Here is a 16,868-nt window from a genome sequence, read left to right as displayed (position 1 = left end):
ATCTGTGCCCTTATTAAATGCTTCCTACCTATTCATCTCCTGATTGCCACTTGTCCCTTTTTTTACTAACTTCGAACTTTGAAACAACGCGATTTGACAACCATCAATCCTTTTCATTTCAAAATTCGAAACGCCGGTTACCTTTTACCCTTTCTTTTCTCTCTTATCCGTTTTTAAACGCCTTTACCTTCTTCTTCCCTTCGTCTTCTTCCCTCTTCTTTTTTCCAATCTCCCTTTCTGGTTCATGTTTTGCTCTGCATTTTCTTGAAGTTTTTCTTGCTGACTTTGCCGCGACTCAGTCATCTTTGATCGTTACCTCCATGCTCTTCATACAAGTAAGTCTCTTAACTTTGATACTCATACTCTTTCCATCTTTTTTGCCCACTTTTTTCATCACTTTATCCTTATTTATCTTCTTCGCGTTTATCATCATGATTCTTGTAAATGCTTCTTTAAGTATTGACTTAATAACAACCCCTTAAATTCCCTCATACCTTCCTCACTTGAAAAGATTTTTCTTTTATCTTTCTACCTTCACCTCTTTTAGAATTCCTTTTACTAGCTTTATTAGGTTCTGGACTGATTAAGGATCAAATTACGACACCATGTTCTTCGCTAGCATATTAACTTGTAATATATTTTCTAAACAAGATTTTACTGGTGCCTTTCCGTCCAGGCTATGCCGAGGAATCGCCCCTACCGTTCGCTTCCCCTTTCTCGGTTTGCAATTCCTTCTACTGTGGAAGGTTTAGAATGGGTTGACGAAGAAGCTTTAGGACTTCGTTCTTCTTATGAAAACCACCCGAGTACTCTCCATGCTGCCTTACAATCAGTGCCTATGTTCCATGATTCTATTATCACTTCTTTCCGAGTTGTTGTACCCGGAGAAGAGGAGCGTATCTGTTCTCCTTCTGGGCAAGGTGAGAATTCTTTCTTTTTTGTGCATAAATGCTTATTTTCCGAGCTCAAAGTAGTCCTGTCCTTCACCGAGTTCCAAATGGACGTCCTAAATCATCTTGAAGTCGCCTCTTCTCAACTTCATCCTAACAGCTGGTGCTTTTTGCATACCTTCGAGATAATTTGTCGATCTTTTGGTTTTACTTACTCTTTTCGGGTCTTTTTCTGTCTATTTGACGTGTTCTGAAACGCTATTGACAAAGGAAGTACTCTCCATAGTTGGGTCTCTTTAAAAGCCTGCCCCGGATTTCGTTGGTGTACTATATACGAGGATAACTGGAAAATTTTCAAAGAAGATTACTTCAAAATTTGTATACCTGAAGCTCTTCCTGCTACACCTTATGCCTTTTCTTCTTCTTCTCAATCTGTCCCTCCTTCTGCTTTCTTTCTGGATCAAGACGAAGCTCCTCGCTTCCCTCTCAGTTGGAACCGGAATCATTATACAACTTCTGCAAAAGCATTTTTAACTAACTCCAAGAATCTGAGTACCGAAGAATCTGAAACTTACACTTGGTTCAAAAATCTCGCCTCTCAATTAGCTAAGCAAAATGTTTCTATCATTCCTCGGTCTATTCTAGATTATAAAGATTCCTCTGACTGGATTTGTAGGAAATTGAGTAAGTAACTTACATGCCTCTCTTTTGCTCTTATATATTGTTCTACGTTTAACTCCATGTTTGTTTTCTTTCCGTGTTTTTGCTTCTCAGATAAATTCATGGATCCTGCATTTTTTGCCCAGATGAAAAAGAAAGATGCTCGTAAGGATGACTCCGCTGCTTCCGGCGATAAAGCCGTGCGTACTGATCACTCCTCAGTTTCTGGCGAGAAGGAAATTTCTCCCACTCCTTCTTCTATTCTGGCTACTTCAGCTACGGGTTCTATTCCCGGTGACACTGTCGTGATGGACATTGAAGCTCCAGTAGATTCTGGCGAGCTCCGCCACAGGAAACGAGTTAGGATTGATGAACCTAACCCTGATCCCACTTCTGCTGATAAGGCCTTGACTCCTCCTACTTCTGTTATTGCTACTCCTTTTTCGGGTCCTCATTTTATGAACAAATTACAACCTTGCTTTAGTGCTGGTCTTCGCGAAAAATGAGATAAGTTTTCTTTGGATCAGCTTATTTCTAAATTCACTGCTATTCGGGATAACTCTCTCCGAGAAGCCCACTATTTTGAGATGACGCTTCTAGCTTTGGCTAAACGTCAACAACTTCTTGCTGAGCTTAAAGAGTTACACCTTTTTAAGAACAACTTCTGTTATTGCTCGCCTGTATTGGTTACGGGATTACCCGCCTGCTGCCATCCTTCTCTTTGGCCTTGATCTTCCCACACATAATAATACCCAGTCTCCTCAGACAAGAACCCGCCTCTATGATTAGCATATCGTCTTTCTCCTTCCGGCCTCCTCCTTCTTTCAGCCTCCTCATATCGCCTATGATTTGTCTCTCGTTCTTCCTGACGAGTATAATACTGGCAACCTACTCGGGGTTGCCCTTCCTCCCAATGTTCCCATTCTGCTTGCTCGTTTTCCACTCCTAGGTTCTGCTGACCTCTTCCTGTTTCCTGAGCATGTTCATCATATGCCCGCTCCTCCATTCTCCGGCCTACTCCTCGTCCTCTATATTGGTAACTCATCCTTTCTGGAGGACTCCTTGACTCTCAAACTCTTCGAACTTTGGTTCTTTCGTTTTCTCTCACAGTTGGATGTGACAACGAAATATAACTAGGAAGGGGAGACGGAGAACCTCTCCTCCCATTGGCACCTTGTTGCCCATTTTCTCTAAGTTGTCTCTCTTCTGAACAATGTCTCCTTTGTCCTCCTTCCTGATGCTGCCTATTCCTTATATCCTCCACTAACTGAATCAAAGCCCCAATAGTATTCAGGGACCGACTCCTTCCACTGGATCGAAAAGAATCTTTCGTTCCTCTGTTTTCTCCATTCTCCACCGCTCGCTCGTCACCGTTGTTGCTTGTCATGACACAAGAAAATGCGTAGGAATAGTTTTACCTTTCCCACAGACGGCGCCAAATGTTCTGGATGAACATTAGTAGGAATTCTATCTCATTAGTGTCTACCTTGATCTTAGGCATCTATCACCTATATATATAGCTCTACTTGGACGGTTATAATAAACGTGGGTGGTTATCAGTGCCAATCTGGCATCGTGGAAGGGCCCAACTACTATACTAATACGTGAATGATATAGTGCCAAATGGTTATCAGTGCCAATCTGGCATCGTGGTTATAATAAACCTTTGCATGGTCCAATAACTAAACCCCTGGAGAAGGGCTAGCCCGGGCTCCCCTAGCCGTTGTCCTCAGAATGATCTACCCGGGGGTATAAACCCGGAACAAAAGACAAAACTACCTGACATAACTAAGAATTCTGAATTTCATTCCTCAACTTAATCCCAAATGAGAGGGATTAACTAAGATAGTTTTAGTAAAACATGTAAAAAATCCATCACATGATACATTTTTAGTCACATATTCACATATATTATGCTGCATATCATACCTTTCGGTATTATTAAAAAAAAAAATATTTCCCATAAACCTCTACTAATAAAGATGGGTGAAATCAATCTTTGTAAAAGCCTTTAAATACTATTGATGAATATATAATTACATGCCAAATTGAACTTCACTAAGACATAAGAAGCAATCACGTCAAGGGTGCTATTGAACCATTGACAATTCCATCTTTGGAAATGATGCTTGGTTAGTCCAATAAAATAGGCTTCTTTAACCAATATTGCTGAAACCTCTGCCTTGCATATTCCTTGAAGTCAAAGTCAATCGTACTGACATAACTCTGCAACACACAAAAGAACTACAATTAACACAGAAGTAATCTTAAGAATAACCAGAAAAATAGAAAAAAAAAAAAAAAAAAAGCATACCGAAATAAGTCCCCACAAGCCCCAAAATAGATGGTTTGCAAGAGTGTATTTTTCTGCAACATTCACTAACTGCTCCACTTCAGTGTTGCTTGGTTTCTTGCCTGAATACAAGTTTCCAATTAAAATTTGTAAACACATGGATGAAATTCACAAGCATTGTCATTGAAGATATGATTTCATTTTTTATAACATGATATTGAAGGATTCATTGTGAGATTAATTTAGTCAGTATGCAACAATTCTTAGAATTACATTAACAATAAAGAGTGCATAAAGCAAGTCGGATAAATAAGCATTAATTAAATAAATGCATTCTAGCTCCAAATCTACAATGATAGACTAATCAATAATGTAAAGTATTTTAAACTTTTGATTGTCCACATGAGTAGTATAGGTGCATTTAGGCTTATACAAGCCTAAACTGAAGAGAAATATATTCTTCCCTATTTACTTCATTTTATCACATAGAGATGTTATAAGTATAACAAACCATTCCCCATTAAATCCCGAATATCGAAGGTGGGACGTGGCCAATCTTTGTATATTTGCAAATAGACTATTTTCTGAATTCGAATTCATGACCTTTCAGTCAAGAAAGAAGCAGCTTCATGAGGCTCGTCCAATGTTATAACAACAATGAAAAAAGATGCTAGAGTGGATTCTGTACCACATATTAAAATTAAACTAGACTGTAGAGCTAGTTTATTCATTCAACTGAGTCATCAATAGCAATTATCTAAATCAAGATCTCTGCCAATCATGTGTATTGTTGGAGTGAATTTGTCAGTGGACTAACCTTCAGAACTCAAATAATTATAAATAAACCTTTGACGCTCCTCCAGACCTGGTATACCATATATAATTTGGTGTCTCAGTTATGCAGAGTGATCTCAATAAACATTGTAGAAATGTAATAAATAGACTTTACCAGGATATTTAGTGTAGCCAAGATCATGAGGTTTGTCACTATGGTAATTTGCCACCATTTCACAGAAATGATTTGCCAGGTCATATGCAATAGGATTGTAACTGGCATATTCATAGTCCTATATCATCAAAACATATGAACAATGGGAATGAAAAATAAGTTTATTGTAAAAAGATGAAAAGAGACGATGAAAGTGGTAGTATCTATCCTCTGACATGGCATGAAATTCATAAATTTTATGTTCATTGACAACTTTTCATGGTGACTCTATGTTGGAATAGCAAAAAATAAAAGCAAAATGAAGACCACAACAACTACCAGACCCAAATGATTGATTTGAATAATAGATTCAGAACTCCATTTAAGAAGACAAAACTAAAATGTAAAATTTCAACAATATAAATAGAAAATTACCTATCCCAACACGAATACTAAAGGGCCTCCATTTAAGAAGACAAAACTAAAATGTAAAATTTCAACAATATAAATAGAAAATTATCTATCCCAACACGAATACTAAAGGGCCGACCCAGTTCAGTTCAAATACTCACTTCGTGAGTGTCTGGGGAAGGGAATACTCTAGGCAGTCTTTCCCCTGCTTTTTGCAGAGAGGCCGATTCGAACCCGCGACCTGACACACCACGGCAAGCAAGCTTACCGCTGAGCCAAGCCGGCCCTTCTATCCCAACACGAATACTAAATAGAAAAAACTAGCATTGCAATACAAATTCAAAAGGTACAGCAATAATGCCAGAAACAGAGAATATAACCACAACATAGCAAGATAACTTACAATTAAAATGATTGATCTTTTCTCCTCATCTATCATTATGTTACCATATTGTAGGTCATTGTGACAAAAACCAATTTCTTGATGTCCTTCATATAACAACTCCTCCAGCATATTTATTTCAGCATCTAGATTGTCCAGGACAAAATTCTTGATATCCTTTGGGGAGCACAAGCTTTTGGTATGACTAAGCCACTTCCTATTTTAAGTATGGAGAGCATATATAACTAATCTGTACAGAAATAAAAAAGGGTTTTGAAGATTGTTCTGATCTACAGTTACCTCATTCTCTGCCAAATCTGAACCTTCTTTGCACCAGGCATATGAAGTTTGTGAAACTCCCTCATCTTTGATGCTATCAGAGCAGATATTTCAGGGTCCCTGAGGTCAGCAGCTGAGAGTGTCTAAAAACACAAAAGTAGGTAAAGAAAAAACATGTTATGCTCCATGGTTTGCCATGTTCATCGTCTCAACTTTCCTTGATATTTGGGTGTACAAAATGAATAAAAAATTTAAACTGCATTCAAAATAATTGACTTTGAAAGAACCATTTCAAGAATCGAATTAGTTTAAAAACTAGTTCATTTTTTTTTCTTTTTCTCTTATTTTTTTATTTTTATTTTTTTCTTATTTATTTATTTGGTGGCTTTTTTATTTTATATTTATTTTTATTACTTTTTCTCTTTTATTTTTATTTTTTCTTTTTAAAATAGGTTCGATTCGAATCGATTCCGAACTGTTTTTAAACCGGTTTGGGGTAAAAAAGTTCGGTTCTTTGAATCAAATTGGTTTAAAATAGTTCGGTTCATTTTTTCAAAAAAATTCAGTTCAATTTGACCCATACTCACTTCTTCTTAAGACTTTAATTGATTTTAATCCATGAAAAAATACAAAGAAATGAGAAAGAAATACACAAAAGCAACTATGGGATGACCTCCCTATTATTTTGTGGGATTCATTAACTTTGCTTTTTATGTTTTTCTCTCTCACAAATATGATATTGTCATGTAAGTAACACACAAAAATCCAAATGCATATAAAATCATTGCATCAATGATCATGTAAATAATTATTTCAACAAAAAAGTTTAAATTATTCGATGAAGACTATATTAATGGTTTTATATTATATTTTTCTATTGTGTTCCCTTACATAAGAATCCATTGACATTAAAGGATGGATAATGCATATACTCATCTACCTATCTTAAGAAACTCTATAATATTTATTTATGGGAAATAGTTGTCTTATGTCACATAAGACAACTATCTTATGTTGTACACTCATGGAATCTTGTGCCCATTTTTTCTTTTTCTTTTTTAATTTTTTAAAATTATGGGCTCTACAACTTTGTTTCACCCACATAAGATATCTATCTTATGCAACATAAGATTAATAACTCCCTTTATTTATTAATAGAATTAGGGCGTTGAGGATCAAACTTGTAACTACTTAGTCGACTCTAATATTATGTAAAGAACCATTTCAACACAAAAAATTAAATTGTTAGATAAATACCCCATTAATAATTTTATATTAAATTTCTCTTACCGATAACAGAAAATTTCCCTTAAACTAAAAGGAAAATTCTATAGGGTAGCAGTAAGGTCTGCAATGTTATATGGAGTTGAATGTTGGCCAGTACATAGGCAATACGAGCATAAAATGAGAGTAGTAGAAATGAAGATGTTAAGGTGGATGTGTGGTTATATAAGGATTGTTAAGATAAGAAATGAAGATATTCGACGAAAGGTAGAAGTAGTACTGATAACTGAAAAGATGAGGGAACATAGATTGAGGTGATTTGGGCATGTAATGAGACGACCCCTGGATGCTCCTGTAAGAACAAAAGTTTGTTACCAAGAGCTCGACACAAAAAGAGGTAGAGGTAGACCGAAACTTACTTGGGGAAAGGTAGTTAAACAAGACTTAATGGAGTGAGATTGGCGGACGATGTGTCTGAGGACGGAGTGGAGAAAAGCTATAAGCAGGGTGAAAAGTTAAACCCGTTGTTATTCCTATGTCTCAGATAGTCCATTTTTAGTCATTTTCCTCTTCAATCCCCCTATCCTTCTTTTCCCCTTCTTATCTTTTATCTTATTTACCCCTTCCCCAGTTTTTTTATTTTTTATTTATTTATTTATTAATTTTTTTTATTTTCTAATCTCCTTTTATTTATCATTGAGCCATCTACCACCGACCCCAATTAACTTGGGTTAAAGGTGATGTTGATGTATTTCTCTTACCGATATTAGGGAATATCATTAGTTGATGTTTTGATGAGATATGCCAAGTAGGGGTGTAAATGGGCTAGACCGGCCTACAAAGGCTTACAACCTAGCCTATATTACCAAACTTGGCATATTATAAATAGTAAAATAGAATAGACCTAGGCTTTTAAAAATACATATTTAGAAAATAGGCCATAGACTTTTTTGTACATGTCTGGCCTATAAGCCTACAAGCTGGCCTATATCATATTATTTATTTAAAATATAATAAATAAAATTATTATTTTAATAATTTTGAATAATAAAATAATATTATTTTAGTTATTCTTTTAATTGTTGAATGTTTAATATGCTTAAACAGGCTAACAGGCCTAGGCCAATGCTTTTATTTTTTAAATATAGATCAGGTCAGACTTGTAATTTAGGGTCTACACATGCTAACAGGTCAGGTCATACCCAATATTTTTCACACAAACCTGGCCTATTTAAGCTAAAGCCTAGCCCAGCCCATCTACACCCCTACTGCCAAGTTAAGGTGGCTAAAATTTAATTTTAATTATTTTATTGAAAAATCATATTCTACATCTTAATTCTCATTTAGTCAAGTTTAAATTTGTTCACCTTAATACAATATATGGATGCAATGCTAATCATATATAAATAGGGAAGGAAAAAGTCTATTTTGGCATCATCACTATGATCTACGAGTCAGATAGATAAAGAAAATTTATGGACTATACAAAATGGGAGCATGTTTCATTTAGAGAAACCCAGTCAACGAAACTACAAAATACCCTTTTGTTTATTTTGAGGTGATTATCATGCCAAATTTATATAACTCTAAATCTAAGAGCAATCTTGCCATTTTTTTTTCTGCATAAATTATACATTTCTAATTACTATATTTACAAATAATCATTTATTGACTTAAATAGATGAAAAAAAGACTTCCCAGGTTTTCTTCTTGTTCAAAATAAGCATGATTTTGTTAATTCTTTTATTTTTAGGTAACTTTGTTTTTAATTCTTTATCAATAAAGTAAGAAAAAGAAATTTCATTTAGGGAAGGAGTTAAAAAAAAGATAAAAAGAAAAGAAAAGAAGAAAGGAATGGTATAAAAGCATCTTAAAGCACTCAATCTCTCGTTTCTCTCGTTGACTTAACACATTAAATTTAAAATCTTAAAGATGCTTCTCAATTAATCTAAAAAACTGACAGCAAACGCTAACCAAAAGATAGTAGAATTAAAAAAAAAAAACCAAAGCCAAAGAAAAAACCCTTTTCACTAAAATAATAAAGCAAAATGATAAAGAAAGAGCTTAGTGACTTTTTAAATTAAGCATATATTCTCCAAATCACAAAACCATCAATTTGAGTATAATAATTGCGGGAATAACATCTATCTTTTAAAGGATATAAACTTATATCTTTTTAGATCCTAACCGTTGATTTTCGTCTATCAACGGTTATAATTTATTGAATTAAAATTATTAATTAATTAATAATAAATTTGGCCCATTAAGTTTGGCCCAATAAATTATAATCGTTGATGGACGAAAATCAACAGTTAGGATCTAAAAATATATAAACTTATATCCTTCAAAAGGATAGATGTTTTTCCCAATAATTGCAGCAACTTTTATAACATTACTGAGCAAAAATAATTCTATACAGACACATGACAATGAAGTTAGAATTAATTAAGGGAAAATGTTTTGTCTTTTAAAGGTTATCAATTATGTCATTTTAGCTACTCATAACTATATATTTGAAGGAGTAGATAATTATAATATTAAAGTTGTATTTTTTTTTCACTTTTTACATGAGCACACAGGTTCGGAAGACGGAGAAAAAAGTACATGAGTACATAGTTATAAATATTTAAAATAACAGAATATGTGTCCTCGTTAACTAATTAAAATTGTTACTATCAACTTTGTTACTATAAGAATAAGGGGTAGAATATTGTAATAACTAATTAGGATTACTATCAATGTTATTATCAATCAATTTTACCATTAGATCGATTATGTTGATCTAATGATTATATTTATTTATATCTTTGTATGATTATGATTCCCTGTATTTGATGTGACAATATTAAATATGAAAAATCATAAGCATACAAAGATGGAAATAAATATAAAGTATTAAATATAAAGATCATAATTATATAAAGATGAAAATAAATATAACCGTTAAATTAACGTAATCGATCTAATGATGGAATTGATTAGTAGTAATATTGATAATAAGATTGCATACCCGGGCATGGATGAACTCTTCAACTCGGCCAGTGGTGAATAGGCCAAGAAGGCGTGGACCCAGTCCATGCTTTGAAATGCACTCAAAGGTTTGGATTTCATCGACCCTGTTGAAGAAAACATCAACACCTTCACCATATAATCGAACAAGAACCCTTCTACGATTACCATCACTTTTTGTTGGCCAGTTTATCTCGAAAACCTCATTGGTCATTGCCCCACTTAGAGGTATCACCTGCAAGGAATTCATGTCATCGATTACATCTCCCAAATCTTCAGCCACTGATTCAAGAACTTCCATTATCTCTTCATGCGATGCATTCCCTTTCAACAATTCAAATGTCTTTATGGCCATTCTTGATCAAAGAATCACTGAAAACCAGAGAGCTCTGTTTTCAAAACAGGGGAAATTGAAACAGAGAAGTTAATAAGTAGAAGATCTTGATGACCCGGTTGTGAAAAAATGAAGATCTAAGAACCCATTAGAAAAAATTGAAAAACATAGAAAAAAGTTATAATCTTTGTGAAATTAATAGAAAGAAAAAGGTTGAATCGGGATTATAGAATCTTACCAGAAAACAAGAGAAGTTGCAAACAGGGCAAATTGTGGCAGGGGAAGTTATCTGATGGAATCAGAGATGATAATTCAGAAACTCTCACCTTTGAAGAATAAGAAATTGAAAACTGGTTTGGAATTATCAGAAAATAAAACACAAGAAATGATGATTCAGAAACTCACCTTTGAAGCTGGGAAGGTTGGAAAAGAAAACAAAGCAAAAACGAGAAAACCTCTGCAGTGAAGAATGCATAAAAAAGAGACAAAAACTTTCAGTTGCAGAAACACATCAGAAATCAAAACAACAAAGCATGAAGAATGATAAAAATAAAACAAAAAGAACAAAGAAAAAATAAAAAGAAAAGCAAGAAAGTAAAAGTACAATTTTAGATTTGTAAACTGACCCAAGAAGCAACAAAGAGACTCAGAGCTGTCCAAGAAGGTGGTGAGAGTTTGGTTGAGATACCGACATTAATGATCTTTATAATGTGGGGAAGTCAAAAGAATGGTATGAAACAAAAGAAAGCTTGCAATGGAGGAACTTTTTGTCAAATGAATTGTTTAATAATCGATGAATTGTGATGTGTTAATTATAATATATATAGTTGATTGTAATGGTAATGCAGAAGTCAAAGAAAATGTTAATGCTTCCTTTGCCGTGAGCTTCATGAACTAAAATTATCTTCAATTTAATTTTTTTTTTTTTTTTTTTACTTTTGAAATCAGTGTATATTTTGAAATGTGAAAGATTCTTGTGAATGTGACAACTAATAACTAATCACATTGAGAGAATCATGGATAATTTGAATCTTGTTACAGATTCCGGGGCTTGAAAATGGCTTTGCCAGAACACAAGATTGTGATACCTCACCCACCTTATATCATTATGGATAAAATTTCCCCCCTGAGGTGTCGCATTCTCCTTAAATCTCAGCTTTCTGTTCCCTAGAGGATGTCTTGAAAACTTACTTATTTTCGATATAGTGAACAAAATATGTATGTTTGAATTTCTGTTCACACTAGAGGATTCTTTCCGTTTTAATGTAAAAAAAACTTTTGAAAATTAGCTGAGGTGTCGCATTCTCCTTAAATCTCAGCTTTCTGTTCACACTAGAGGATGTCTTGAAAACTTACTTCTTTTCCATGTAGTGAACAAAATATGCATGTTTGAATTTCTATTCACACTAGAGGATTCTTTCCGTTTTGATGTAAAAAAAACTTTTGAAAATTAGCTGAGGTGTGAGTATTCTCCTTAAATCTCAGCTTTCTGTTCACACTAGAGGATGTCTTGAAAACTTACTTATTTTCGATATAGTGAACAAAATATGTATGTTTGAATTTCTGTTCACCCTAGAGGATTCTTTCCGTTTTAATGTAAAAAAAACTTTTGAAAATTAGCTGAGGTGTTGCATTCTTCTTAAATTTCAGCTTTCTGTTCACACTAGAGGATGTCTTGAAAACTTACTTATTTTCGATATAGTGAACAAAATATGTATGTTTGAATTTCTGTTCAAACTAGAGGATTCTTTCTGTTTAAATGTAAAAAAAAACTTTTGAAAATTAGCTGAAGTGTCGTATTCTCCTCAAATCTAAGCTTTCTGTTCACACTAGAGGATGTCTTGAAAACTTACTTATTTTCGATACAGTGAACAAAATATGTATGTTTGAATTTCTATTCACACTAGAGGATTCTTTCCGTTTTAATGTAAAAAAAACTTTTGAAAATTAGCTGAGGTGTCGCATTCTCCTTAAATCTCAGCTTTCTGTTCACACTAGAGGATGTCTTGAAAACTTACTTCTTTTCCATGTAGTGAACAAAATATGCATGTTTGAATTTCTATTCACACTAGAGGATTCTTTCCGTTTTAATGTAAAAAAAACTTTTGAAAATTAGCTGAGGTGTGAGCATTCTCCTTAAATCTCAGCTTTCTGTTCACACTAGAGGATGTCTTGAAAACTTACTTATTTTCGATATAGTGAACAAAATATGTATGTTTGAATTTCTGTTCGCCCTAGAGGATTCTTTCCGTTTTAATGTAAAAAAAACTTTTGAAAATTAGCTGAGGTGTCGCATTCTTCTTAAATTTCAGCTTTCTGTTCACACTAGAGGATGTCTTGAAAACTTACTTATTTTCGATATAGTGAACAAAATATGTATGTTTGAATTTCTATTCACACTAGAGGATTCTTTCTGTTTAAATGTAAAAAAAAACTTTTGAAAATTAGCTGAAGTGTCGCATTCTCCTTAAATCTCAGCTTTCTGTTCACACTAGAGGATGTCTTGAAAACTTTCTTATTTTCGATATAGTGAACAAAATATGTATGTTTGAATTTTTGTTCACACTAGAGGATTCTTTCCGTTCTAATGTAAAAAAACTTTTGAAAATTAGCTGAGGTGTCACATTCACCTTAAATCTCAGCTTTCTGTTCACACTAGAGGATGTCTTGAAAACTTACTTCTTTTCCATGTAGTGAACAAAATATGTATGTTTGAATTTCTGTTCAAACTAGAGGATTCTTTCTGTTTTAATGTAAAAAAAACTTTTGAAAATTAGCTGAGGTGTCGCATTCTCCTTAAATATCAGCTTTCTGTTCAAACTAGAGGATGTCTTGAAAACTTACTTATTTTCGATATAATGAACAAAATATGTATGTTTGAATTTTTGTTCACACTAGAGGATTCTTTCCGTTTTAATGTAAAAAAAACTTTTGAAAATTAGCTGAGATGTCGTATTCTCCTAAATCTCAGTTTTCTGTTCACACTAGAGGATGTCTTGAAAACTTACTTATTTTCGATATAGTGAACAAAATATGTATGTTTGAATTTCTGTTCACACTAGAGGATTCTTTCCGTTTTAATGTAAAAAAATCTTTTGAAAATAAGCTGAGGTGTCGCATTCTCCTTAAATCTCAGCTTTCTGTTCACACTAGAGGATGTCTTGAAAATTTACTTCTTTTCCATGTAGTGAACAAAATATGCATGTTTGAATTTCTGTTCACACTAGAGGATTCTTTCCGTTTTAATGTAAAAAAAACTTTTGAAAATTAGCTGAGGTGTGAGCATTCTCCTTAAATCTCAGCTTTCTGTTCACACTAGAGGATGTCTTGAAAACTTACTTATTTTCGATATAGTGAACAAAATATGTATGTTTGAATTTCTGTTCGCCCTAGAGGATTCTTTCCGTTTTAATGTAAAAAAAACTTTTGAAAATTAGCTGAGGTGTCGCATTCTTCTTAAATTTCAGCTTTCTGTTCACACTAGAGGATGTCTTGAAAACTTACTTATTTTCGATATAGTGAACAAAATATGTATGTTTGAATTTCTGTTCAAACTAGAGGATTCTTTCTGTTTAAATGTAAAAAAAAACTTTTGAAAATTAGCTGAAGTGTCGTATTCTCCTCAAATCTCATCTTTCTGTTCACATTAGAGGATGTCTTGAAAACTTACTTATTTTCGATATAGTGAACAAAATATGTATGTTTGATTTTTTGTTCACACTAGAGGATTCTTTCCGTTCTAATGCAAAAAAACTTTTGAAAATTAGCTGAGATGTCACATTCTCCTTAAATCTCAGCTTTCTGTTCACACTAGAGGATGTCTTGAAAATTTACTTCTTTTCCATGTAGTGAACAAAATATGCATGTTTGAATTTCTGTTCACACTAGAGGATTCTTTCCGTTTTAATGTAAAAAAAACTTTTGAAAATTAGCTGAGGTGTGAGCATTCTCCTTAAATCTCAGCTTTCTGTTCACACTAGAGGATGTCTTGAAAACTTACTTATTTTCGATATAGTGAACAAAATATGTATGTTTGAAAATTAGCTGAAGTGTCGTATTCTCCTCAAATCTCATCTTTCTGTTCACATTAGAGGATGTCTTGAAAACTTACTTATTTTCAATACAGTGAAAAAAATATGTATGTTTGAATTTCTATTCACACTAGAGGATTCTTTCTGTTTAAATGTAAAAAAAACTTTTGAAAATTAGCTGAAGTGTCGCATTCTCCTTAAATCTCAGCTTTCTGTTCACACTAGAGGATGTCTTGAAAACTTACTTATTTTCGATATAGTGAACAAAATATGTATGTTTGATTTTTTGTTCACACTAGAGGATTCTTTCCGTTCTAATGTAAAAAAACTTTTGAAAATTAGCTGAGGTGTCACATTCTCCTTAAATCTCAGCTTTCTGTTCACACTAGAGGATGTCTTGAAAATTTACTTCTTTTCCATGTAGTGAACAAAATATGCATGTTTGAATTTCTGTTCACACTAGAGGATTCTTTCCATTCTAATGTAAAAAAACTTTTGAAAATTAGCTGAGGTGACACATTCACCTTAAATCTCAACTTTCTGTTCACACTAGAGGATGTCTTGAAAACATACTTCTTTTCCCTGTAGTGAACAAAATATGTATGCTTGAATTTCTGTTCACACTAGAGGATTCTTTCCGTTTTAATGTAAAAAAAACTTTTGAAAATTAGCTGAGCTATCGCATTCTCCTTAAATCTCAGCTTTCTGTTCACACTAGAGGATGTCTTGAAAACTTACTTATTTTCGATATAGTGAACAAAATATGTATGTTTGAATTTCTGTTCAAACTAGAGGATTCTTTCTGTTTAAATGTAAAAAAAAACTTTTGAAAATTAGCTGAAGTGTCGTATTCTCCTCAAATCTCATCTTTCTGTTCACATTAGAGGATGTCTTGAAAACTTACTTATTTTCGATATAGTGAACAAAATATGTATGTTTGATTTTTTGTTCACACTAGAGGATTCTTTCCGTTCTAATGTAAAAAAACTTTTGAAAATTAGCTGAGATGTCACATTCTCCTTAAATCTCAGCTTTCTGTTCACACTAGAGGATGTCTTGAAAATTTACTTCTTTTCCATGTAGTGAACAAAATATGCATGTTTGAATTTCTGTTCACACTAGAGGATTCTTTCCGTTTTAATGTAAAAAAAACTTTTGAAAATTAGCTGAGGTGTGAGCATTCTCCTTAAATCTCAGCTTTCTGTTCACACTAGAGGATGTCTTGAAAACTTACTTATTTTCGATATAGTGAACAAAATATGTATGTTTGAAAATTAGCTGAAGTGTCGTATTCTCCTCAAATCTCATCTTTCTGTTCACATTAGAGGATGTCTTGAAAACTTACTTATTTTCAATATAGTGAACAAAATATGTATGTTTGAATTTCTATTCACACTAGAGGATTCTTTCTGTTTAAATGTAAAAAAAACTTTTGAAAATTAGCTGAAGTGTCGCATTCTCCTTAAATCTCAGCTTTCTGTTCACACTAGAGGATGTCTTGAAAACTTACTTATTTTCGATATAGTGAACAAAATATGTATGTTTGATTTTTTGTTCACACTAGAGGATTCTTTCCGTTCTAATGTAAAAAAACTTTTGAAAATTAGCTGAGGTGTCACATTCTCCTTAAATCTCAGCTTTCTGTTCACACTAGAGGATGTCTTGAAAATTTACTTCTTTTCCATGTAGTGAACAAAATATGCATGTTTGAATTTCTGTTCACACTAGAGGATTCTTTCCATTCTAATGTAAAAAAACTTTTGAAAATTAGCTGAGGTGACACATTCACCTTAAATCTCAACTTTCTGTTCACACTAGAGGATGTCTTGAAAACATACTTCTTTTCCCTGTAGTGAACAAAATATGTATGCTTGAATTTCTGTTCACACTAGAGGATTCTTTCCGTTTTAATGTAAAAAAAACTTTTGAAAATTAGCTGAGCTATCGCATTCTCCTTAAATCTCAGCTTTCTGTTCACACTAGAGGATGTCTTGAAAACTTACTTATTTTCGATATAGTGAACAAAATATGTATGTTTGATTTTTTGTTCACACTAGAGGATTCTTTCCATTCTAATGTAAAAAAACTTTTGAAAATTAGCTGAGGTGTCACATTCACCTTAAATCTCAACTTTCTGTTCACACTAGAGGATGTCTTGAAAACATACTTCTTTTCCCTGTAGTGAACAAAATATGTATGCTTGAATTTCTGTTCACACTAGAGGATTCTTTCCGTTTTAATGTAAAAAAAACTTTTGAAAATTAGCTGAGCTATCGCATTCTCCTTAAATCTCAGCTTTCTGTTCACACTAGAGGATGTCTTGAAAACTTACTTATTTTCGATATAGTGAACAAAATATGTATGTTTGATTTTTTGTTCACACTAGAGGATTCTTTCCGTTCTAATGTAAAAAAACTTTTGAAAATT

At 33.2% G+C, this 16,868-nt stretch overlaps 1 protein-coding gene across 1 annotated transcript; it reads right to left on the bottom strand.

The window, feature by feature from the left end:
* Positions 1-3,564: 3,564 nt before the first annotated feature.
* On the bottom strand, positions 3,565-10,922 carry LOC133301008 (probable choline kinase 1). Its single transcript, XM_061500606.1, has 9 exons — positions 10,816-10,922; positions 10,649-10,699; positions 10,078-10,465; positions 5,865-5,986; positions 5,586-5,781; positions 4,793-4,910; positions 4,661-4,708; positions 3,865-3,965; positions 3,565-3,776 (listed from the first exon to the last, which is right to left on the bottom strand). The coding sequence occupies exons 3-9, from the start codon at positions 10,429-10,431 to the stop codon at positions 3,684-3,686; spliced, it is 1,032 nt and encodes a 343-aa protein (XP_061356590.1). The 5' UTR covers positions 10,432-10,465; positions 10,649-10,699; positions 10,816-10,922; the 3' UTR covers positions 3,565-3,683.
* Between the last annotated feature and the right edge of the window lie 5,946 nt (positions 10,923-16,868).

This window comes from Gastrolobium bilobum, unplaced genomic scaffold (assembly GCF_033153095.1).
Source record: "Gastrolobium bilobum isolate Gb01-03AN ecotype WA unplaced genomic scaffold, APGP_CSIRO_Gbil_v1 utg20296, whole genome shotgun sequence".
Classification (NCBI taxonomy): domain Eukaryota; kingdom Viridiplantae; phylum Streptophyta; class Magnoliopsida; order Fabales; family Fabaceae; genus Gastrolobium; species Gastrolobium bilobum.
The sequence above is the reverse complement of the archived record's forward strand: the minus strand, read 5'-3'. Positions and strand labels throughout refer to the sequence as shown.